Below are 26,631 nucleotides of genomic sequence, written 5' to 3'. Positions count from 1 at the left end.
TCCTCTGTACTCGATTCAGAAAGTAACTTCCGTTTTAGTACTCTGTTCTGAAAGTAACTTCCGAGAATCTTGTACAAGTACACAGGTATCCTCAGACGCAAGAACGTATTGGGAATAGCAGACCAGCTGGCGCTATTAAACGCATTCCTTACATCCAGAGTTACTACCGCACAGAAACGAATCCCCCTTCTCTAAGGCTCGAGTGCTTTCTCGGCGGTTTTTGTAAGCGACATAATAGCGTCTACGGTGGACCTCCCCTTCCTGAAGCCATACTGGTTACTCGAAAGACCATTTACACCCTCGGCGAACCTCAACATGCTATTGAGGATGATCTTTTCGAGCACCTTCCCCGCCATGTCTATCAAGCATATTGGTCTATGTGCCGACGGGTCTCCGGGTGGTTTCCCCGCCTTTGGCAATAGAACCAGGCTCTGCCTCTTCCAAGCTTCTGGGAAAACTCCCTCGTCCAGGCATTCCTGCATAACAGACCTGAACATCTCGGGAGCCTCTGCAATAGCTACTTTCAAGGTCAGGTTCGGAACTCCGTCCAGACCTGGGGCCTTACCTACGCTAAGGGACTTTGCTATCCCCGCATCGGTGACCCTTTTCTTATCGCACCCTCTTCTTATCGCAAGCCCCAGTCCTCGGCTGTCCTACGAGTAGAGACCAAGGACTATGATCATGGCTGTCCTACGAGTAGAGACCAAGGACTATGATCGTGGCGTGGAAAAAACCTCTCGATGATCCCCTCCACCACCTCTGGAGATTGCTCTGTAGCAGACATTACACCTCACGTCTTGGCCATCGCGATCCTGTAGGCATCACCCCACGGATTTACATTGGCACTCTGACAGAGACCCTCAAAGCAGGCCTTTTTGTTTGCCCTTATCTCGGTCTTTAGCAATTCAGCATGGATTTAGCAGCGGCGAACACCACCCGTCGTTCGTTTCGCTCTTCCTTAGATCGAGCTCGCTACATCCAGTCCAATTGGCAGGTGCGGCGCTGATCCGCAATTGCTTGAGTCCACCAGTAAGCCGGTGGTCTCCCATTTCTAGGGTGGACTCGCCTAAGCATGGTCGCATCGCACGCACGCGAGAGCACGCTACCAGCTCGTCGCCGTCTAAATCGAGTAGGTTTCGCACACGGCGGAGCGCCTCCCTAAATACCCCTTCGTCAAAATATGATGTCTGCCACGTGCGATGGCTTGGCCTTGGCCTAGCCCTCTCTTCTTCTACCCGCTGCTGCCAGATGTTGTTGTAGTCGATGCTGTAGCGAACCGCCAGGTGATCGCATTGAGTGTAGCCATCGTCTAATCTCCAGTTCGAACTACTTGTTAAGCCAGGACTACAAAAAGTAACGTCAATAATCGACTCCGCACCGTTCCGACTAAAGGCACTCTTGGTACCGACATTAGCCAGGTTGACATCTACTATGGACAGTGTCTCTAGCAGGATCTGACCCCGCTGGTTCGTGAAACAGCTTCCCCATTCCACAACCCAGGCATTGAATTCATCCGCTATTACCACCGGCCTTAGCCCTGTCAACACGGTTGTAATACAGTTCAGCATCTGCGTGAACTGCTCGATCGACCACCGCGGAGTTGTATAACAGCTACAGAAGAAGACTTCGTTTACTTTGGCAACCACGAAGTCCTCGTAGGTACTTAGTAGACATCACCTCCTAGACGGGATATTTTCCCGTCGTCCATATCGCCGCCTTTTTTTTCGGACCCATCCGCGTCCCAATTGCCGTTGCCGGTGGGTACTCGGTATGGGCCCGCTATGATGGTGATAGCCGTCACCCATTCAGAATCCGCCCGACAATTGCTTTAAAGCAGTTACTGAGCTGCGTCACTGTGATTTGTCAGCTACGGGTATGGTGCCAGACACCTGAAACAAACCTACTGGGGCTCGTGCAAGGTTGGTTAGCATACTGATCAGCCCACCTTGATCTTCCCTACTTTACCGGACTTATTTACGTCCGCCACAGGTAGTTGTACCAAGGCTGTTTGTGTCCCTGCCGGGCGTTTCCGCAGCCGAACGGCTACGTTGGCCACCTGCACCTCGCATTGTTGCCACAATGCCGTGACGAGCCCTTCCACTTCGGTAACCTCGTCAAGGTTTTTAACCTTCAGGGTCGCCTCCTCTGTAAGAATCCTCAACTCGACCCCTTCCTCAAGGACCTCTTCTTTCAGACATTTGTAGGCGGCGCCCTTGCGCTCTTTGTCGCGCTTGAGTTCTAGGATCATTTCATCCGTACGAGTATGTATAATACTGCGCACGTCGGTTCCCAGATCCACGAGCATGTCGTCAGTTCGCATCGTCCTCAAGACGTCCGAGTACTTAGACTGTTCGGTCTTGATGACGAGCGCGTCGCCTTTCACGCGCTTAGCACCTACTCTTCCACTCCTAGGTTTGGGGTCCCTAACCTCCTCGACATGCGATTTTTTCTTCTTCCTCTTTCGCTCGACTTTCGTTCAAGGTGGATCCTCCCCTTGTTCGCCATACTCTTTGGTTGCTTAGGGCCTAACAACGCTCGCAAACCCCTGTTCCCTTCTATTCGGGATGGAGCAGCCCCAAGTAACAATTCCATTGCTGATTGGTTTTGATGGTGTTTTATTAGCGATTTATTACAGCAATAATTAAAACTCACTATTTTACGACTACTTTTATGAAAACCATTGATGAAATATTTTGTACTATCCTTGAAGATATCCATAAAACCAGATTTTAAGAGTAAATAAAACTCTTCGATATGTAAACCTTCTGGCCCTCATTATTACCGCAATAAAACTGTTGGGCGATAAACGAACCGGTTGATTTCGTGAACTTTATTCCACAAGTTGGGTAGGAAAAGTGTTACAAAATTCTTTTGGTGATCCGTTATCGCAACCGATATAGTTTTCAGGGTCGAGAAACAGCGTTGACAAATGCCGCAATTCACTTGGTTTTGATAGGTATTTATAATAATCCCGGACTTTGGAGATTTCGCGAATATCGTCTACGTACCTAGGTCGTATGATTTCACTTACTTCAACCGTGTAAACAAATGGAATATTAATAATTGGATAGGCTTTTAGCTTAATTTCCTAATTCAACAGCTATTCGATTTAGGAGCTATCATCACTTTGTTTTTTGCTAGATCTACGCTCTATTGTGTTCCCACTCTATGACTTTTGACAAGTTCGACAATCCTCTTCAAATGGTTAGGTGTGGACACGTTCACGTTCATAGCATTGGGGACGTTGGGGCTCGTCGAATCTCTGGACGTGGCGGGATCAACAAAAACTGTTCAAACTCTCAACAGATGGCGATCCGTTCGATTAGTAACGACATCTGTTGCTGGAAAAGCAGAAACTACGACACTGCTAGGTTTATTCCCAAGTAACAATCCTAATTCTATTTGGTTTTATTTGTTTTTATGATAGTTTTATCGGAACATTGCATATTCTAGTTGATCTTATCGGAGTTTCAAGTGAGCATAACTATTCTTCATCAATATGTGGTTTTAAAAACACCTCCAAGAATACTTGAGGTTCAGTTCATAAAACCATAAACACAACAAGAACTGTTGAACTTATTTTCAGTTTTATAAGGTTCTTGTAGTTATCTTCAATCATCCGTTCTTGATCAAGAGCAACTGTTCTCACATGAGAACAGTTTGGTACGTGAAAAATACAAGAAAAAATTCAAGCATCAGATTTTGATTCTCATCGTTCCATTATTGCTGCCAATCAAGAACACCTACCCGGAAACCCAACCGCGACGCGGTGCAGTGCCAAGTTCCTCTGGTTGCAGCATCCGAAATGAGGTTGGTTTGGTCATCCAGGACGTCGATTCCCTTAATCGGGAGTCAAATAATCGACCTGCAAAATCACTTACCTGTTGGTAATGCTGACCGGAGGAATAAGGCGCTGCACCACATCAAGGCCGGTTCCCGAAAAAGGTCTGCCTGGTTGGCAACGGTACCGGGTTGATGATTAAATTGATTGTACGACATTTCCCCGAAAACCAGTTCCCCGAATGAAGTTTCCCCGAAAGTTTTTTCCCCGAATGTACCATTTCCCCGAAAAATGTTTCCCCGAATGTACCGTTTCCCCGAAAAGATTATTGCATATGCCATTTAACATTGACCCAATGCACAACTAGGGGCAACTAAGACGAATTACGCTTAGCCAAAGTACGTCAGACCGAAGTACGTTAAGCCGAATGGGTAAGCTGAAGTTCATATGGTAGACTGGGTCAGTAGTCCGTCTTCTTAATTTTCTACATATACGATGTTAAAATTTGTTTTCAAAGGCCTAGAAGATGTTTTGACTTCTTGATGTTGGTGTTATACTGTTACTGAAGAACTGATGATCAACCCAAGTAACATGTCGATAGGCAATTAGTCTTGTAGAGGTTTTGAAAATCGCCATAAATCTTTCTATTATTTTGGTTTTATTATGGTTCTAAGAACCTCTTCTAGTGTATTTGACTTAACAATGTTACTTGGGAAGTGATAACACTGCCAACATTCCATCTGAAAATGTCGCCACTTTTTATAACACGCAGTTGTTTTTAGTTGTAATATTGCATAGCTTATTGACGGTAGTAATTTATCAAACCACTGAATGTCCCATGTCAGATTACCCTTCTTTGAGAAGTCGGCTATTCTTTTAAGTATTGGGTTATATATGATCAAACTGGGTTTTTTTCTTGGCTTTCAACTCAATCGTAATGATGCTCGTCCGGCGTAATGATACTTTCGGCCTAACGATTGCAGCCTAACGTACTTCTGACATACTTCTGCCTAAAGATCCAGCAGCGTCTTTTCGACTAGATTGATAACCTTTCATTTAATAAAATTTTCCTTCTTTCAAACATAGGCTGTTCTTTTAAGTTGAACAGCTCAATCAATCATCAGTAATTTGTCTGCTGCTATATTTTTTTTGTGACCGACTGTTCTAGTAGGTATCTATAGGCATTATAGTAGAAATCTTCATCAAAGATTCTTCCTTCTTTCATCATATACTGTTCTTTCAAAATATTGCCGGCGGTCTTACTGTGGTGGTCTGTTCCGTAGAAATGTCAATTGGGTTGTTTAGTGAATAAAATATTTCTATTCTCTATAGCCTAATCGAGAGAGCTCATTTTTCTGAGCATAACGTGATTTTATTCGATTCTAATACCTTTGTTTTGATGGTTAAAATAACAAAACAGTTTTGATTTTCGTGGATAGAATGACAGTTCAATCGATAAAATGACAGTTCGACCCGAACATAAAATTTTCCCCATGCAAACTTTAAATGCATTTTAAAAATAGTTCCCGGACTCCAAAAACTATGAAATTTTGGATTTCGACTAATTTTTGGGTGGAGAATACGATTATGAAATAATCCGGATACCCCTAAAGGACCCAATTGTAAATGCTACTTCGATCATGATTGATCCATTGATTTACAAAAAAAAAGAGTGCTTAGCTTCAAATCTGTTTGTCAAACACATTGACTTTTGTTTTAAAGCCTGTTAATACACATTAACATTGTGCTCATAGGCTTCCTTCGCTAGCAAGAATACTTTAAGACTTAAAGTTGAAGTCATAAAGATCATGTGTTTTACAATGACAATGAACTTTAGCATATTACTACTATAATCAGGATGACTCGTTTTAAAGATATTATGTGTTTAAAGGGCGTTTTCATCGATTGAAAATTTAAACATAAATAGAAAGAATGGCCTATTAATGAAAGAAGGGAAAATTATGATAAGCGTGTTCTTAATTGAGTGCCATGTCATTTTCAATCAGTACAACAGAAAAGAACGACCCATATTTAAAAAGAAAAGCAAACCTCATTGAAACATCATGAAGAAAATTATATCTCGAAGAATTCCCATGAAAAGAGGGAATACACAATATCAATGAGATGTGAAAGTTTCAGATAATGGAATTAATCAATGATTAGAAACCAGTACTAAATATAGTATCATAAATATTTCGGGGAAACGGTGCATTCGGGGAAACGGTACATTCGGGGAAATGGTACATTCGGGGAAACGGTTCGTTCGGCGAATCGTTTTTCGGGGAAATAACTTTCGGGAAAACTTCATTCGGGGAACTGGTTTTCGGGGAAATGTCGTACAATCATTAAATTCATCGCACGAAGTTCACAAAATCCACCGCGGTGCGATAATTTATTGTTTGTTTACAATTTGGCGTACATGATTTATGACGTTCTCGGCGGAGTTTGCATAAACCTACATCAAGAACGTTATAAACCTGAGTACTCTTGAATAATACTTCTTACCCTTGCATAAGATGAAATAAATTTAAGACGTTCTTGATGGAGGCCAACCAGGCTGCATTGAGAACGTTATAAATCCTAGTATTCTTGAGTTATGCTTTTAGCTCTGGCATGAGTTGAAAGAAATTTAAGACGATCTTATGGTGATGTTGATTAAAACCATCGGTGATGGACCGACCACCGGTCTAGATTTCAATGGAAGCCATGTTGAGAAAACTCATGAGCAATGTTCGCATGACCAGGAATAATATTTTTAAATATTTTATGCAATTCAGTTATGATATTTATGTTTAATATAACTCATTTTGGTATCATAATGGCCATTTTTTCCGAACTGGTTCATTATGCAACTGAAATGGGTTATACAATGAAAAATAGTTGTATAATGTTCATAATGCAACTCATTTGAGTTGCATTATGAACATTATGCAACTCAAATGAGTTGCATTATGAAAAAATCATTGCATAAAATTTTGTATGAAACTCGTTGCAAAACTCGCTTTTTTCAGCACTCTTCGTATTTATTCAACTCGGCAAGCCTCGTTGGATAAATGTACGACTCGTGCTGAAAAAATCAACTTTTTGCAACTCGTTACATAAATAACTATTATTAGTGCGTTATAATGGAAGCGCGTTGCAATTTTTGGAAGTATCTAGCAACATATATACGATGAATTTTGCTTGGCATTTGGCATCCTTGCTACATCCCGGAAATATTTCCAATTTGTGTGATAAATTAATCCCGATTACAATAATGTGTCATTTTCATTGTGTTTTTAATTTCAATTAAATTCACCAAACTTTTCTGTCGACATAAAAGCTGCATCAGCAACAACACTGACAAATTTATTATCGTTTTATCGTGCACTTGAAGAATTCTTAAAAGAGAGAGCAATTCGCCTTGAGGACAACTTGGGAAGTACAATAAGTTTTAAGAGAAATTTAAAAACAACTCTCCAAGAGCATCTTAGGATGGGCCTCTTTGATCTTATGGCGGGTTTATGGTTGAGTTGATGTCGTGTTGTAGAGCAATTTGGTTTATGCATGGTTTTAAAGAACAGGCGTTAAAGAATACTTCAAAAGCATTATAAAATTAATTTTGTTACTTGGGTTGCGTCGTCATAATAGTAAACTTGCTTTCGTTTTATTTTCGCTAATTATGGTCGTCGCCATATTGAAGAATTAGATAACGTGAATGGAAAATAGTTAATTTTGCTCAAATTACCAATGAATTGATAGTTTTCCGCCATTTCCTTAACATGCTTACATAAACAAGCTATCTCAGCTAAGTTTTCTTGTGATTCGAGATAGTTTTACTAAATTAACAAATTGATTTATTTCATTCCAAGACGATAATATTCACGATTTTCGAAGCGCATTAATTTTATGTTTCTGCAACCCCAATATTCACGGTAAAATTGAATGCGCATAAGCCTACCAGCACAGTAACTATTAAAATAATACTTTGAAATGATCGCTTTCTACCTACGAATAATGTATCCTCCTGAACTTTACGTGCCATCGAAGAAGCTTCTCTGCATCTTGAGCTGACATAGTTTTTGTTAAAAAAAACAACAACAACAATCATCATAACCTGTTTTCGAGAATGGAAGACTTTTCAACTAGGTTTTGTAACGGTTTTATTGCTACTCTTAATGCGGTTTGCAAAAGCTCTCCGAGAGTGGTCCGCTTAGCCTCCACTGTCTCCACTCCAAATGCTCTTAAAGATGTTATCAAGAGGTGTTGATGTATAAATCAGTTTTATTGCAAGTTTTATGAAATTGGTCATGAAGATCTCTTATAGAGCCGAACAAAACTTAAAATGTTACTTGGGTGAGGATCTACAAATGGTATCGCAAACCTCATTCCTTTCGATCCGGGACGGGCCGTCCTTTTCAGGGCCACCTTTCCCAGCTTTCCAGGACGCCTGAGTTCTAGACTTACTTGTTATACTGCCCTTCACTCTCGGGGTGAACAACCTTCCGAGTGCTATCTGGTAGCTCATCCCCTGACATCGCACATCGCTTGGTGTAAGTAATTGTAACTGGCGTACTCTTCTAGCTACTCGCGAATGTGAAGGCCTCCGTCAGGGTAGACTTCGGCACCTACAACAGCTTCACAAGCACTGCAGCTACCGTAGTTGCCATGAATTTATCATGGTCCTACTTGTCCGCCATAGTTGACTTACGAAGTTTCAACAAGGGTTGCTTGAGGTCCTTGCTGAGTAATGTTCGACTTCGAGGCTTCGATGACGCAAAGTCAATGACGGAGTTAAGCTGTTGTGCAGTCACCTCCATGGCAGAAAGCCCATCCCTTTTCTTGCTGATGGCCCTCATCAATCACATTCCATCCATGACCTCTCCCGGCGTACAGCTACCTCCTCCTATCTCTGCTCTCAGAGGAGACCTGCTAACCGCTACTAACTGATTTTCGATTGTCAGTATTAAGGCTTATTTTGGAATCCCACGAATAACACGAGAAGAAAGGTCTACCACGTTAGGCCTTTTCCTATCGCGGTAAGAGACCCACAGCATCCGCTAACGATCATTCGCCCGAGGAAATATTATGTAGGCAATTGAGAATCAGAGCTATCTTGGACGCTACTTCCAGGTACTCGGGTCACTATTTCGCATCCCAAATCCGCTCCATTTTTGTGAGTCCCTATTGACCCACTATTGAAGTTTAAACACCACAAAATTATATTTGATGCGGCATCCAATCTCAGATATTGAGACAATTATCAATTTACACTTGCTGCAAAATAAAAAGACATCATTGGCCTCAAATTCCGTTATCGATGTTCACCCATGTTTCCACAAATTGATATCGCCTGATTTATTTCCTGACAGTTCAAAACTCACATAAACGCACAAATTAATTGCCCCGTACGGGACGGTGGTACAATGTGGGACCGAACAACCTAAAAAGCGTTAATTGACTCTTCAATAATTTCTGGTTTTCTTCCTTCCCTCGATAACAGTAAACTTTGGCTTCCCGATCCAGTTCCCGGCATTCCCACAGATCCCCGCTGGCGCTGGCACCGGTAGCTTCCAGGGAGTGCAGACCACCATCACCAGCAATGGGTAAGTAGTGTACATAAGTCACGACCACGACCAAAGCGGTCGGTCAAAATTTCTTGTTCCTGCGCGAAGATGGGGTTTTCCCCCCGCGATGATGGTAAACGGAATTTATCATCGTTTAGAGCTGACAGCGACGACGACGACGACGACCGCTTTCTGTTGACATATTTAAATCAGGTCGTACCCAGTGTGGATAGGAATACAAACATCTTCGTTCGGAAAGAAACAAACCAAAAGATCAGTTTTTTTTTTCGTTCGGGGTGAAAACTGGTTTTGGAGGGCGTTGAGCGGTGCTAAATGGTTTTCGGCGGTTTGAAATGGATACACCTGGGAATGTGTGTATAATATTTCTGCGGATATTAAACTGAATTTTTAAATTTTGAATTAATAAGCATAGCGAATATGTTACTGTTACAACATAGACATACGTAGGGATGTAACTTTTGTTGGGTTGATCATACTAACTTGTATTGTGGTGGCATCTCATGGGCGATGAATAGTTAGGGTCTGGGACCATTTGGGCAGGAGCACCTATTTTGGGCACTTGCTGCTGTAACTCAGTCAATTTCAAACCGATTGACTTAAGTTTGTGTACATGACTAGATACTGTGCGTATCTGATCGTATCTCAAAAATTATGTCAATCGGTTCAAAATTGACTGAGTTATAGCAGCAACTGCCCAAACTAGGTGCTCCTGCCCAAATGGTCCCAGACCCTACGTAGCCTATACATGAGACAAACAAGGAAGTTATCTATAGCCACCTTTCAGAAACTATGGGTCGCGACCCACTAGCCTCATAAGAAATAGACGCATCGATATACAGTGATAGACATTTGTTTAGCCGAGGTCAAAAAATTTTCAAAAAAGTGTCAGGGAACTCATACAAAAGATTTTAAGATAAAACTTTTTTATCGTAGTGATAGTATATCTAGTACTGTTTTATAAAAATGTGATACATCACACTTACATATACACTGAAACAAAAACGAGGGTAAAAGCCCTTCAAATGTCATTTTTTGCCTAGACATTCGTTTAGCCGAATTGTACTATTTTTAGAATTCCATAATAAAAAATTAACAAATTTCGAAAAATATCCAACAAAATCATTTTGTATGGTGATCTGCATTATAGATCGACTTGTAAATCATGAATTAGATCGTTTCTGGCAGTGTTGCTATATTAATTTTGCATGCATCTCATATAAATATGTCATAATATTGTAAATGTTTCCAAATTGAAATTTGATGTAGTTATATTTATCGGAAGTGTTTCAAAAGAATCTAATGAAAGTTTCATGACGAGTGCAGGTTGAAAATTTACGAAAAACAATGTTTTAACAGAAAACAAATAACGCAAACCATCAAAAAATCGCCTATTTAAGTATTGTTTTGATGAAATATGATAGTTTCACTTGCATAAATCACAGCGTTTACTACTATTACGTCTTCTAATAGCTCCCAATATCTTCTAGACTGTATTCTGGCTGACATAAATTACATTGGACGGCTCACATTTCGAGAAATGGCACCGAAAGTATTCAAATTCCTAGCATAAACTACTTGTTTCATAATTTAGAGGTTCTTTTCAAATAAATCATGTTAAAAATGAATGTGGTTCACAACTGAGACTCATTTATAATATATTTCTTCAGATTGAATGAAATAAGCCAATGGTTTGACCATATCTTGCATTTTTGTATGAGCATCTGTTATTAAATAAACAGGGTACAAAAATTCTGACACTTTTTGCAGTTCTTTCACTTAGCAGTCTTCTAACTCATTTAGTAACGCTAGTATGAAACAGGTATACTCCACAGGCATTAGGACACGACTTTATTTCAACGCAGAACTAATTATTTTAGCTTTTATCAATCCCGTTTTAAGATTTAACCAACCAAAAACCAATATACTTATTTTTTCATGACATTTAACGCAATCATTTGAACATTTCTAACAATAATTCTGTGCCATATTATCAAAACTGCTAATGTAGCTTACGTTTGAGTGTTTACAGAAATCATTTTTCTTAAATAAATTTGTATATCATCGCTTCTCCTTATCGGGACATTTTCTTATAATATTTCTCTGAATTCCACAAATAAATAAACTTTTAAGGCCAATGATCTTGCTAACACGTCATAAACTAAATGCCTTGGGGTAAATCCTCGAAATGTACTCACGAAATTGCAAAAAATCTATTGAAAACCAATTTTCCATTTACCTCGGCTAAACGAATGTCTACACAGCTAATCGCGTTCGGTAATTTTTACCGAAATCTCAACCGCTGAGCGTTCGGTAATGGATTTTTAACGAAATTCTGTAAAAAAATAACAAATTTCGGTAAAATGTTATCGTTTATCTGTCCAACTCTAACGTACTTCGGTAAAAATTGCTACCTTTACCGATTTTTCCCGTAAAACAAACTTAACGGTTGAGATTTCGGTAAAACATTACCGAAGTCGATGATTTTTTCTAACTGTGTAGGCAAAAAATGACATTTGCAGGGTTTTTACCCTCGTGTTTGTTTCAGTGTATATGTAAGTGTGATGTATCACATTTTTATGAAACAGTACTAGATATACTATCACCACGATAAAAAAAATTATCATAAAATCTTTTGTATGAGTTTCCTGACACTTTTTTGAAAATTTTTTGTTCTCGGCTAAATGAATGTCTATCACTGTACATAGAAGTTTGACAAAGGCTGGTCTACAGCATTGTATCGATTGTCTAACTTCTGCTATGGAATGATTTGGCTTAACTGAACTAGGGTTAAAGCAAAAGCATGTCATAGTACCGTAATCCAGGGTCAAATTGATTACTTTAAAACAACTTTTGCATGGTCTTTCTCATGGTGTTCTTCCCGTGAGTTTTTACAGGCTTTTCCAGGATTTTCCTGTCGAGCCACATATCCAACATGGCTGCCGATGCTGATGATGCCGTAAAAAGCCTTAAGATATCAGAGCAGGATATGTGAGAAAATAAAGTTGGTTCTTGCATTCATTTCTGAATGGCCGGGCTGCAAAGTTGTGCTTGATTTATGGAGTCTACATACCATTCTCATCAGACCTAATCCCAGTCACCAAACATCAAATTGGGTTATAGAAGAAAGTTTTGTCATCAGATTGTACTGATGTCTTCTGCGAAAATATTTCTGCTGATGATGAATAAATGTGCTAAAGACACCAACTTGACTTTGCGACAGAGTTATTTGCGATTACCAAGGATATTTTCGATCACCTGGCAACTCATTTGTATCTAACTCAGTTCAGAATCCTGATATTGAAAAGTGATGTTCGGCAAACTAGTAGATAAGTGTTTTTCCTACAATTTTCACGAAAAGATAATTCTATCTCTCATACATATATACGCTGTGAGAGCGCTAGTATCGCCTACTCATACTAAACGATCGAAAACATCCTTGGCAATAATACTCTTTATCTTGAATTATTTTTATTGCCAAAATTAAACCGTCTGTAGCTACTGAATCAATAGATAGCGAGTAACTTTTTCTGTAGTTTTTAAAAATTGATGTATTTTGTAGTTCGTTATAGAACTGCTGACTAGTTTGTAAGAACAACCCGCATTGTTGTATTTTAATTGTCCGATACAGTATACAATGTTTGTTTTTGCTGAGCTTAGAACAACGCCACTACTACTGATCTTCAACAATTCTCCTGTTAACAACATAATAAGATTCACATCAAGACCATTAAATAGCCACAAAACCAAATAAAGCTCTTATCTAATGAACTCCAAACAAATTAACAACAACGCCACAATAAGCTGTAAACCTAAGTTTAATATTCAAGCGCTCAACCTGATCCCGTTTTGTCCCCATCCACAACGTAATGCGGCAGTTATTTTCAAGTTCACATAAAATTTGCAAAATACGTACGCGGTAGTGGTGTGGTCTGGTCTGGCTGATTATATCTCACTATGCCATGCCAGCCCGGGACAATGGAACGGCCTCATTAAATTGGCCACAAAGTGATCAGCCCGCCGGGGAATCGTCCTCGACTACGACGACGGCATCCAATCAAACGGAGCAAAAAGACCACCACCATCCGTACAAGAGAATCCACAAAGACGTGGTGGCCGGTGACGTGGTATAGTTGCGCAGCGCAACGACGTGGCTTGCGCGGGAGGCAAAAACCGATTTACGCTCCAGTTTGAAAAGTCCAACAACTGATCGTACCGCCCGATCAATTTAGCTTTATCCACTTTGCGCGCGGATACCTGTGCTCTCTTAGAAGCTAATGTACCATAAAATGGAGTAAGTTTAAACGATTGAAATAATTTGAGCTGTGTAATCAGCTAGTTTTCTAAGAAAGCACGTTCAAGCTTTCTCAAGTTTGGTATTTGTAAAACTAGTACTGGAATCTTAGATATCAATTGTAAGAAGGTCAGAACAGGCTTGGGCCCATAGCCAAAGCTGTGAAGGCGCGTGGGTTTTCAGCATGATCATGCTGAGGGTAACGCCGTTTGGTTCCTGGTCGTTCCAGAAACTTTTCCTTGACTTCATTAGGCATAGAGTATCTTCGCGGAGCGGACCTGGTGTGATGGTTAGAACATTTGACTATCACGCCGAGGACCTGGGATCGAATCCCACTCCCAACAAACTCGCAAAATGTGAGTTCTTCCTTGTGGGTCCCGAGATGAACTAGCCTAGGACTAAAAATCTCGTATATACAGATAAAAAAAAGTATCTTCGTGTCTGAAACACGATATACGAATGCAAAATGGTCATTGGCAGAGGATGCTCCAAGTCGATAACTGTGGAAGTGTTCATAGAACAGTAAGCTGAGAAGCTTCCCCCACTTGGGACGTTACGCCAAGAGAAAGAAGGAACAATGAAGCTTGTTAACTGAGTCATGTGATTATAGTTCAAAATGTCTCGCATTATCAAACTTACCCCATCCTACGCTACATGCAAAGCAATACCCCCAATAATCAGAGATCAAAAGCCTATCAATTTCTTTGGGAGTTTCCCTCCTTCTTCGGCAGCAGCAGCTGCTGCTGCTGCTTTCTTTGTTATTGTCAAGGTAGCTGAACTAACCAACCGCGGCGTGCCACAGCTGGGGCATCCGGCAACAAATGGAAGTGGTGCGGTGGAAGTGCAAAAATAGAAGAAACTCTATTGAACGCGCACGCTAAAGACCGCTATTCTATCGCACTGAGTATATCTTAATTCGAGTCGGCAGGATTTATCACACTCACTGGTTGCTGGTCGCTGGCCGCCGGCCGCCGTCTCGGTCGTCGACGTCTGCCCTGGCCTATAGGCATTGCAGAGCTTCTTACGTCAATATATCCACTAACTCGGCCGGCACTGCGGACACAGACCACGCGCGATGGATGCCTCCGTGCAATTGTGTTCCGTATTCGTGGAGATTTTTCCGCTTCATTCTGCCGCCTGATCACTGTAAAAATTGTTTGAAACCTTTGTGTATTTTGACAACTTTTAAATAATGTAAAATAATGCAGAAAACGATCATTCAGTTGATTCTGACGCTAATTTGCATTTGCCAAACCGACAAATTCTTCTACTTCTTGGCGTAACGTTCCAACTGGGACCATTATTATTAACAATTTTTCCTAGTATTCTAGATGGGGTTTCTCTAGAAATTCCAGTAAATATTCCTCCTGCAATTCCTCCAAAGATTTCTTAGGCAGTTCCTAGTATGATTCCTAGTATGATACCACCCGGAATCTAAGAATCGTTTATAGATTTCTATTGATATTTCTTCAGAAATATTCCTCCTGTGATCTCTTCAGGTACTCTCCATGGATTCCTCCAGAATACCTCTACCAATTCTTCCAGGGATTTTTTTTTAAGATATTCTTGCAGATATTTTTCAAATAAACTTATTTTTGATGTGGTTCTTCCAGGAACTCTCCTACAACTCATGCAAAAATTCTTAATGTAATTCCTCCAGGAATTCTTCTATGAATTCCTCAACGAAAACTGCTTCAGGAATTTTTGCTGGGATTATTCAAGGCAATCTTCCTGAAATTCTCCAAAAATTCTTAATATGGTACATCCATGAATCTTCCTGGAATTCTTCTACAAATTCCTTTAGTGATTCTTCTAGGGATTTCTCCAACGACTCGTCCAGGAATTCCTCCAGCGGTTTTGTCCAGGGATTGCTCGTGAGATTCCTCGAGGAACTACTCCTGACCTTCGTCCACGAATCCCAGCTGGGATTCCTCAAGCAATTCCTCCTGAGATTCTTTAAGCAATTTCTCCTAGCATGCCTCCATAAATTTTGTCTGTGGTTCCTCTAGGAATTCTCTCTAGGGATTCTCCTGGTATTCTTGCTGGAGTTCTTCCGGGCAATCTTCCTGGGATTCATCCAAAAATATCTCCAACGTTCCCTTCAAGGACTTCAGAATACCTCTAACAATTCTTCCAGATATTTCTTTAGATATTTCTCCAGGCTATCTGTAGAAATTCCTGTAGAGATTCTTCCAACAATTCCTCCTTGGATTTATTAAGAAATTCCTACTATGATACCTCCCGGAATGTAGGGATTCTCTAGATATTTCTATTGATATTTGTTCAGACATTCTGGCTATCTTCCTGGAATTTCTTCAGAAATTCCTCTTCAGGGACTCCCCATGGATTGCTCCAAAATACTTCTACCAATTCTTCCAGAGATTTTTTTTAGATATTCTTGCAAATATTTTTTTCAATGAAAGCTATGTTTTCTGTTGTTTTTCCAGAATTTTTTTTTAGGACTGCAGAAGTTCGTACTGTTATTCCTGCAAGAATTCATCTAGGGTTTTCGCTAAAAATTCTTGCGGGGATTATTCAAAAAATCCTTCAGCTGGAATCCCTCAAGCAATTCCTCCTGCGCTTCTTTAAATAATTTATCCTAAGTCGCCTCCAGAAATTCTGTCTGTTATTTCCTCAAGGAATTCTTTTAAGAATTATCTCTATAGGGATTTCTCCTGGCATTCTTACTGGGATTTCTCTGGGCAATCTTCTTGGGACTCCTACAGCAATTCCTCCTGCGATTTTTTCAAGGACTCCTCCATGGATTGCTCCAGAATACCTTTACCGATTCTTTCAGGGATTTCTTTAGTTAAGATCCGTTAAGATCTTGTACCGACTTTTTGAACCCTCTATGCAGAATATCCTCTTCGAATGAATGTAATTAGATTGTATATTTAAATTCCGGTATACCACTAATGACATAAGATGACAGGTGGTAGTCGAAATACGCGTATGTGTCAAAGGATAAGCAAAATAGGGCGGAGTTAAATGATACAAACTGCTTACACTCATTTGAATATTCCTTCAAGGATTCCTCTAGGTATTTCTCTTAGTATTCCACCAGAAGTTCGTGATAGAGTTTCTTTAGGGATTTTTGTACATTCTTCTAGCAATTGCTCCAAGGATTTCTCTAGAAATTCCAACTACGATACCACCCAGAATTGTTCTAAAAATTCCTCTATGGATTTCTCCTGGGACTCATGCAGGAACTCTTGCTGGGATCATTCAAGAAAATCTTCATAGAGTTCTTCCAGAAGTTCCTCCGGTGATTCCTTCAGGATGAGTTCTGGGGACCCACAAGCAATTCCTGATGTGATTCTTCTAGACACCTCCAAGAATTCTTACTGTGACTCCTCCACGAATTCTTCCAGGGATTCTCTCGGGCAGTCTTCCAAGAATTCTTCCAGGGATTTGTCCAATTCCTCCAGAGATTTTATACAAAAATTCCTCCAGAAATTTGTAATGGAATCATTTTTGGAATTCCTCTTGGCTACCCTTCAGAAATTCCAGCTAAAGAACCCCAATACACACTGGGCCACGAGCGGGATTTAGCAAGTAAAAACCTCTAGCGTTTTGGAAGTACATTTTTTTTGAGTTGGTGTCTTCGGAGACTTGTATTTATTTTACCTGTACTTTTTTGTGGTGATGAAAGTTAGTTGGTAATTATGCCGCATAGGTGGCGCTGCGATACTAACTTTTTTGTTTTACGTCCTAGAGGTTTCCCGTCTTCTGCAAAGTTGTAGAGCGTGCAAAAATAAGTAAAGTCGCCGAAGACATCAAAGTTGTGTGACTTCAAATAACAAAGTTATACTAAAAATAGTAGAATTTACGTGAAAATCACGTTTTCATGTCTATTTTGAATGTTAATTACAAATTTATCAATTTTAACACTTCACCCGTGTTAATCAAAGTAGCCTGCGTCTGATGATACCAACTTTACAATTTTTCGGGACATTTAAAAGGGTTTTTGGGCAAAATAGTAAAAAATACTATGATTTTTACTAGCAGTTTTTTCAAAAAGTTGCAAATTTCGGCAAAATTTGATGGTTGTTTGAAAATATACCACCCAAGAAATTACTATTAAATCTGAAAGTTTGCCGGAGGTATAATTTGGTGTTTTTGAGATATCTTGTTTCTAAATATTGATGTTTTATACCTAAATTATTTTGAAAGAAAGCAATTCTTTATTCCGGAGTTGTCCTGCTAGTAGATCCTCACGTATCACTTTTAAATTAGAAGTTTTATGTTTACCCAACGCCTTAATTACTTAAAATTGACGTGTTGTGTTCAATTGTTTTGCGCATCAATGTATTGAATCGACAGATCATTATTGACCACACGGATTGGTATAACGAAACTTTGCACTTACGTGAGTCGCTCACACAAGGCCAAAAACCATTATAATTTCTTTCTTTCAATAGACCATTAAATATATGAGCACTAAATAAAATATGAGCACTGTTGATTCAATAAATTGATGCACACAACAATTGAACACAAAACGTTAATTTTAAGTAATCAGGGCGTTGGGTAAACATAAAACTCTTAATTCAAATCTACTGGCAGGACAACTCCGGAATAAAGAATTGCTTCTCTTTCAAAATAATTTAGGTATAAAACATCAATATTTAAAAACAAGATATCTCAAAAACACCAAATTATACCTCCGGCAAACTTTCAGATTTAATAGATCTTGAGTGGTATATTTTCAAGCAACCATCAAATTTTGCCTAAATATGCAACTTTTTGAAAAAAACTGCTAATAAAAATCATAGTAATTTTTACAATTTTGCCCAAAAAACCATTTTAAATGTCCCGAAAAATTGTAAAGACGCAGGCTACTTTGATTAACACGTGTGAAGGATTAAAATTAGTAAATTTGCAATTAACATTCAAAATAGACATGAAAACGTGATTTTCACGTAAATTTTACTATTTTTAGTATAACTTTGTTATTTAAAGTCATACAACTTTGATGTCTTCGGCGAATTTACTTATTTTTGCACGCTCTACAACTTTGCAGAAGACGGGAAACCTCTAGGACGTAAAACAAAAAAAAATAGTATCGCAGCGCCACCTATGCGGCAAAATTACCAACTAATTTTCTTCACCACATAAAAGTACAGGTAAAATAAATACAAGTTTCCGAAGACGCCAACTCAAAAAAATGTACTCCCAATACGCTAGAGGTTTTTACTTGCTAGATCCCGCTCGTGGCCCAGTGTGCAATAGCAACCTTTAAAGGGTTCCTAGAAGAGTCCCGTGATATATTACTGTATGATCTTCTAAAGAAATGCCAATAGGAATTGCTGAAGGAATCTTCTTTAATCAGTTATAAAATAAAAAGGAAAGCTAAATCTAGTCTGGCGTGAGGCTTTACAAGTGCGATCTTCACAAAAAAGACAGCCTCGGAATTTTTAGTTGAACTTGAACTCAAGTTAATGACTGCATCCTCGAGGATTCTCGTGGTGTAGTGGTAACGCGCCCGTCTAGTGAGCGGGTGAGAGTCGTGACTACGAGTCTCACCGAGAGTTCAAATATTTTTTTTCTTCTGAAGCCCGTGAACTACCACTGATGATTCGCCTTCGTATTTCAGGCTTCACGTTATTCGCAGCCGTTGGGAAGGAACCGAGGTAGACGTAGAGGTATGGTAGAATTCTTCTACTATCTCCGTCTATCGTAACATTGCTGCCAAGGCTTGGCATGTACAGTTCTGCCACCGTTCTAAATGGTTCTATCAACTCCAGCTGTTGAGCCCGGCTCGTCGCATAACACCTACCAGGGCGAAGTTGAATAGAAGGAAGAAGACCTTATCGCAGTCCCCGTCGAGATTGGAATGAACTGGATAGTTATGCCGAAATCCTTACGCTGTTTTGCGCACCGTCCATCGTTGCTTTTATCAGTCTGGTAAGCTTCTCGAAAAAGCTGTTCTCGTTCATGGTTTTCCATAGCTCTGTGCGGTCGATACTATCATATGCCGCCTTGAAGTCGATGAACAGGGGGTGCCTCAGAACCTGGTATTCACGGCATTTCTGGAGGATTTGCCGTACGGTTAAGATCTGATCCGTTGTCGACCGGCCGTCGATGAAACTGGCTTGGTAACTTCCCACGAACTCATTTACTTTAGATGCAAGACGACGGAAGATGATCTGGGATAGCACTTTGTAGGCCGCATCCAAAATGGTGATCGCTCGAAAGTTCTCCCACATTAACTTGTCGCCTTTCTTGTGGATGGGGAGATTATCCCTTCATTCCACTCCCCCGGTAGCTGTTCGGTTTTCAAGATCTTGACTACTAACCGGTGCAGACAGGTGGCCAACTTTTCCGGGCCTATCTTGATCGCCAGCGTCATTACCAGCCGCTTTGTTTTTTTAAGCTGGTGGGAGCAGCGTGGGAGTTGTTCATTCCCGTCCTTTGCTGCACCAACACAGTCATTCCATCCGGTACCTTGATCCCCCGTGCCTACATTTTCTTCGCCATTCAAGTGCTCGTCGAAGTGCTACTTCCACCTTTCGATCACCTCATGTTTGTCCGTCAGGAGGCTCCCGTCCTTATCCCTGCAGATTTCGGCTTGCGGCACAAGGCCTTTGCAGGATGCGTTGAGCTTCTAGTTGAATTTTCGTGTTTCTTGTGAACGGCACAGCAGTTCCATTTCCTCGCACTCCGCCGCCTGCAGGCGGCGCTATATCTTCCGGAAGAGGCGGGTCTGCTGCTTCCGCTTCTGTCTGTATTGCTCCAATTTCTGTCGGGTTCCATGCTGCAGCACTACCGCCTGCGCTGCGTCCTTTTCTCCAAAACCGCTCTGCAGTCCTCGTCGAACCAACCGTTTCGTCGACTCCGTTCTACGTATCCGATAGTGAGATTCTGCTCGTATGCGGTGACGACATTCGGTTTCTTCAGTCGCTCTTGATCGTACCGGGGCGGCCGCCGGTACTGTACATGGTTAATAACGGAGAGTTTTAGGCACAGATTAACCATCACCAGGTAGTGATCAGAGTCGATGTTAGCCCTACGATAGGTCCTAACGCCGATAATGTCGGAGAAGGATCAGGACGTGGTCGATTTGCGATTTCGTTTGCTGTGGTGATCTCCACATGTAACGATAAGGGAGATTGTGCTGGAGAAAGGTGCTACGAATAGCCGGCCATGTTCTTGGAGGCGGCCAAATCGAAGAGGCGTAGGCCATTTTCGTTCATCGGTGGCTGGTGAGGGATGAACTGTCCAACCGTTGGTCTGAATTCCTCCTCCTGGCCTACCTGAGCGTTTAGATCTCCTATGATGATCTTGACATCGTGGTTTGGGCAGCGGTCGTACTCGCGTTCGAGCTGCGCGTAAATTGCGTCTTTGCCATCATCAGTGCTTCCGGAGTGAGGGCTGTGCACGTTTATCATGTTGATGTTGAAGATTCGGCCCTTAATCCTCAACCTGCCCATTGTTTCGTCGATCGGCCACTAACCGATTATGCGCCTCGGCATGTCGCCAATCACTATAAAAGCTGTTCCCAGCTCACGCTTGTTGCCGCAACTCTGGTAAATGGTATGATTACCTCTAAACGTTCGCACCATAGATCCTGTCCAACACACCTCCTGCAGCGCTACGATTATGAACCAGCGATCTTTAGTATGTCTGCGAGTATGCGGGTGCTCCCAATGAAGTTGAGAGATCTGCAGTTCCACGTACCGAGCTCCTAATCGCAAGTCCCTTTACATCGCTATGGTCGCCGCCATTTGCATCGGTTTGCATTCTTCTCTTGCTGATTTTTCGGTGCTTGTCTTTTTACAGCTGGCCTGGCACGCAGGGCCTGACACAAACCAACTAACCCAGCAAACTGAGCTTACCTTCCCGGAAAATACGGGTTCTGTCTTTTTACATAAGACCTTCGAAATTTTTGTATGGGTCAGTCATTCCTGCCAATCATTAAAGTGTAGGATAACTATTCGTCATGTTAGTGCAAAAATTTTAAAATGAGTAAATAGAAATCGTTCACAACATATCTAATGCTGCACGGGGAGAGGGAGCCAAGCGTTGTGTTACGATCCATACAAAACAAAAATTGACCTTGCATACAAAACCCTTACACAGCAGATCATTTTGCACATTTATTTTTCACAGTGCTTCTCCGATTGCATCACCAGATTAAACATGCACTGCAATTGTATGCATTCCTCACCCTGGTACAAGAACATGCCATGTTAATACCAAGGATGCTCCGGCGATCATCCATACTTCCCTTATCCGCTCCATTCTTCTACCAGCCAGCATCCATTCGGTGGTAGATGCCAGCAAGCGCCATCCACTCTCAAGAACTTGCCCAAGTAAACCATCCCCAAGAGGGAATAAGAAATTATCTCTGAAATGCTATCGCTTGAGATGTTTATTTTTATTTGACTCGGCCGTCGTCGTCGTCGTCGACCGCGACTTGTACCTTTCCGCGCGACCAAGCATCAGACCCCAAGATCAACCCCATTATCCAGCGCTGCCAGTGATTTCTTTGTCCATTCAGTGTGGTGGACCATAAAACTGCAGCCGCCGCCGTCGCCGCGAGAGGTGAACTGCTTTCTGCTTTCAGTTGCTCCTTCTGAACATGGCCCTAATTAGGTGTACCATTCGCGCCGAGTGCCCTCTCAGATCACGTGGAGTTGACCGGGCTGGCTGAGACCTTGCCGGGATCACTGGCTGTGGTCAAATAGTTTAGATCATTGGCTTTTCGCTCTCTCCCTCTTTGAACGGATTATGGTGGAAGGAAGCAGCAGAACTATGCCGACTTCCTCGCAAGATCAAACGTTGCGTTGTTGGTAGATCAGGGTATGTATGTACGTATATTAGCAGTCAGCAGAAGAGATGACCCTACTCGTGCCAAGAGTATGGAAGGATGTAACATCTGGCAATTACGGGTTAATTCTCCGTGAGCTGATTTGATTTGACTTGCCGGAGCTGTTGGTTATTCTGATATAATTGCAACATTCTTTGGCGGCTGGCTGGTTGCTAATGCACAGGACTAGCACAGGAGGAAGCGACTGGACTGGGGCGAGAAGTGAGAGATTTCCAACGCTGGTAAACGACGGCTCTTTTTCTTTCTTGACAGCAAGGAAAAAGTCGTGAAAGGGAATATTCTAAGCTTGTTTGAGCTCCATCAGGTGAGGCCTCAGAGAGATGGGACAGGAAGGAGATTCGCTTAATGTGTTTTACGAGCTCTCATCATAATCATTGTTTTTGCAGTCTGAACATTGAATTAACGGATAATATGCGAATGCGGATGGTAATTGTAAACGGTAATAAAGCGTCCTTAAGCTATAATCTAATGTGCTTATGATCTTTGCACGGCGCTTTAATTAACTTGGCGATGAACAGGTCCAGATAAAAACATCCTTTGAAAATCAATCGTGTTAAAACGACGATAGTCACGAGGGTATCGACATTAAATTTTATTACATGCATGTGCAAAAACGTAAGTTAAATGCATGTGAACTACTTTGAAGTTCGTGAGTGAGCAATCACAATGTTCCACTGCTGTATTACAATACGAGTACAAAGGTTATATCTGGTCTAATAACTATAAGTTCTACAGTGTGTACGGGGTTCAATTGTTGAGCTTCTTCCTTTTCTCCTTCATACTTTGCAAATCTCAAACTGTACTATTTTTGGAAGGGATCTTCAAAAATTTTCTGATGAAATTTCCGAGAGCATTACAGAACCAACTGAAAAACCACTTTAGATAGACTATCTATAAGGTATCAGACAAAATTCTAGAAAGATCGTCAGAAATCAGTAAGTAGCATTCCTGAAAGCAAAACTGTTATAAGGATTTCAAGTTTCTAGGAATAATCTGTTAGAACGGTTAGAACGGTTCCATCGCCGGCTTTTACGAGCACTCGCCTATTCAATGGAACAAAAGTCAACCTGGACGACGACACGCATGCGGCAGTTGGTAATGATAATAGGTTTTCTCTGTTCCTCACCAACATCGATTGCCGTTCTACTGAGGAGGATGTGAATCGACTAGTATGCGATTGCCTCGATATTACGGATCAGAAATCCATCAGGATTAGGAAATTGGTACCTAAGGGAAGACCGACTGATACGTTAGATTTCATTTCGTTTAAGGTTGTGATCGATGTGAAACTGAAAGATTTAGCAATGCAACCATGTACTTGGCCTGTAGGACTAAGATACCGCGAATTTGAAAATCGTACTGATGTATGGATGCCAAAATGTAAAACCTGAATGTAACCGTGATTTGTAAACAAAAGTTATGTACTGTTGGAAGCCTATCTTAGAAAGTTCTTGTAATATGTGCCGCTGTTTCGTTTTATGTAGCTTCTTCGTGATTTGAAATGTATAGTGCCTAGAAGTAGATAAATATTGATGCTGTTATTCTTGTATTGATTATGTTTGGCAGTAGTTTGTACGTGAGTTTTAATGTGATTGCTTTGTATTTAGTTTTAAGATACATCATTGGGGCAAAAATGCCTGTTGATGTTTACAATTAAATAAATAAATAAATAAATAAACTGCTTGTTAGAACATGGCCCCTATGAACATCTGAAGAAAGTTTTTAAATAATTTTCCGGGATGTTGATGACATTATTGAATAATATCTATTCGAAAATTTGAGAATTTTAATTTTTACCAACACTAATATAAACCATTTATGACTTCAAGTCAGTAAGTTTTATCAGATCTTTTAATAAAACTTCGAGATTTATCAGAAACTTCTGCAGTTGAGTTCGATGAGATTTTGGAACTTTTCTCAAAGATTTTACCGGATTTTTCTGGAATTCTTTTAGAAGAATGATCGAGAATGTTCTATAGCAATTGATCTGGGAGTTTTGAGAGAGCTGCGGGTGCACTTCATGGAAATTTCCGGGGGAGTTTCAAGGGTTATAGGGAGGTTTAAGGATATTTCAGAGGGATTCAAAAGCTTCCACAGACAGGAAAGTTTCAGATTTGTTTTAGGGGGCTTAAAGCCATTTCAGGGGCGTTCTAAAGGGTTTGAGGGTGGTTTCACAGAGATTTATGGAGCTCGTAGGTCACACCTGAAAACTCTTGGAGATTCCCTGAAATAGCCTGCAATTAGAGTGTCCATCTCGGGACGTCCCGGGACAAGAATTCCCGGGATTTAGGGAATTTCGGGATTTCCCGTATCCCGGGATTTAATATTTGATTTCCCGAAGTTCCCGGGAATCCCGGAATGCATGATTTTATGCCCATTATTGGCGTTAAGTTTTAAAAATTCTTGATGGAGCCTGCAAGAGGACGATTCAGTTTTTGTTAACAACACATTCTCTTGACGACTTCTATAATTGCATCACAAAATCACGAAATCCTCTGTAACAATCAAGTAAACAAAAATTTTACTCACTCGATAATTATTAAACTTTGTGTGGGCATGTATTGTTTGGTTATCCAAATCATCGAGACAATACCTAGTTTACAGAAACATGTTCGCTTCTTTGGAAGCTCAGTCAAGAGTTATATCAAACAATATCTACATATGCTAAACGAATTTTGGGCAAATTGCATTCATATTTTGCAACTAATCAAAAAAGTACTGCTAGCTCTCCAGCAGCATATTGCAATTTAGTTTGGGGTCCCTAATATTTATAGGATTTCTGAAACTAAAAAAGCTGTTTTTATGTGTGACTACTGTAACAATAATTCCCCTCCATATTCAACAAAATGCACGGGAAATGGACACTCTACCTGCAATGTTGCTTCGATCAGGCAATGAAATTATCAAACGCAATCATACAGCGTTCTCTCATACGCATTACCAACGAAGAATATGTGCACTCCGCAAAGTAAGCTAATGAAATTCATCAAAGCCTGCAGCCCTCCATTCTCGGCCACATCCAACATTTGTAAGATCGTTCTGCTCCTGATCCGCTCACCTTGCACGCTACCCTCCAGGCCTTTTTGTACCATCCGGATCTATTGCAAATACCAGCTTTGCAGGCATCTTGTCTGGCATTCTCACAGTATGCTCCGCCCATCGTATCCTTCCAGCTTTTGCCACCTTCTGGATGCTGGATTCTCCGTAGAATGCAGCAAGCTCGTGGTTGATTCTTCGCGCCACACACCGTTCTCCTGCACACCACCAGATATGGTCCTAAGCATCCACCTCTGGAACACGTTGAGTGCTTGTATGTCCTCCTCAAGCATAACACCTTCCAGGGCGATATTGAACAGCATGCATGCAACATCATGTCCATCACCTTGTCGTAGTCCCCGGCGAGATTCGAAAGAATTAAGGGCTATTCCCATTACGCCGGGCCGGGACCGTGCCGGGCCCCGGCCGTGCCCCGGTCATCGATTTCTTGCATGCGATCACTATGGCGTGTTTCACATCACACCGTGCCGGGGCTCGGTTGGGCCCCGGCCGGGTTAGTGAGAAGCACGCCATAGATATCGTTAGAAAGAAATCGATGACCGGGGCACGGCCGGGGCCCGGCACGGTCCCGGCCCGGTAAAGTGAGAAGACCGCTTTAGACTGATCGCCCGAGACCTTCACGCAGTTTCTTACACCATCGATCGTATCTTTGATCAATCTAATGAGCTTCCCGGAGAAGCCGTTCTCGTTCATGATTTTTCAAATCCTTCTCTTTTCCATAAGATTAGCATTGGAAGAGGACATCTAAGGACCGAAAGAGATGGTGAATTGCGTAGCAGAACGTGGGGTGAGGTGGGTTGGATTTAGGTTGGCTTTCTACTCCGCAGAATCGTTACCTGTTCTGTGGCGAAATTGGTTAACGCAGTCTGTCTAGCCAACTTGTGGAGACGTGGGTTCAGACCCCAGCAGAGCAACGTAGATTTTTTTGGGAATTTTTCCACACAATATGTCCATTTTATATCACCATTTGTGCCTATGAACTCCAGGCATTATGTATGTCTAACATACCATTTCGGTTGATTGTCGAAAAACAACGGTATTCGTTGACAATTTATTTTATTTTTCTTGTGATAATTATTGTGATAGCTTGGCACGCTATGAA

General features: G+C 41.1%; 1 protein-coding gene across 1 annotated transcript in view; it reads left to right on the top strand.

Annotated features, from left to right (window-relative positions):
• Positions 1-26,631, top strand: part of LOC115268098 (uncharacterized) — a 70,456-nt gene that overhangs the window by 38,489 nt on the left and 5,336 nt on the right. Inside the window, exon 5 of the mRNA XM_062855444.1 lies at positions 9,264-9,366. Coding sequence (XP_062711428.1) covers positions 9,264-9,366 — 103 coding nt within the window. The remainder of the gene's footprint in view (positions 1-9,263; positions 9,367-26,631) is intronic.

This window comes from Aedes albopictus, chromosome 3 (assembly GCF_035046485.1).
Source record: "Aedes albopictus strain Foshan chromosome 3, AalbF5, whole genome shotgun sequence".
NCBI lineage: Eukaryota > Metazoa > Arthropoda > Insecta > Diptera > Culicidae > Aedes > Aedes albopictus.
Note: the sequence above shows the minus strand (reverse complement) of the source record. Positions and strands in the feature narration are given on the sequence as shown.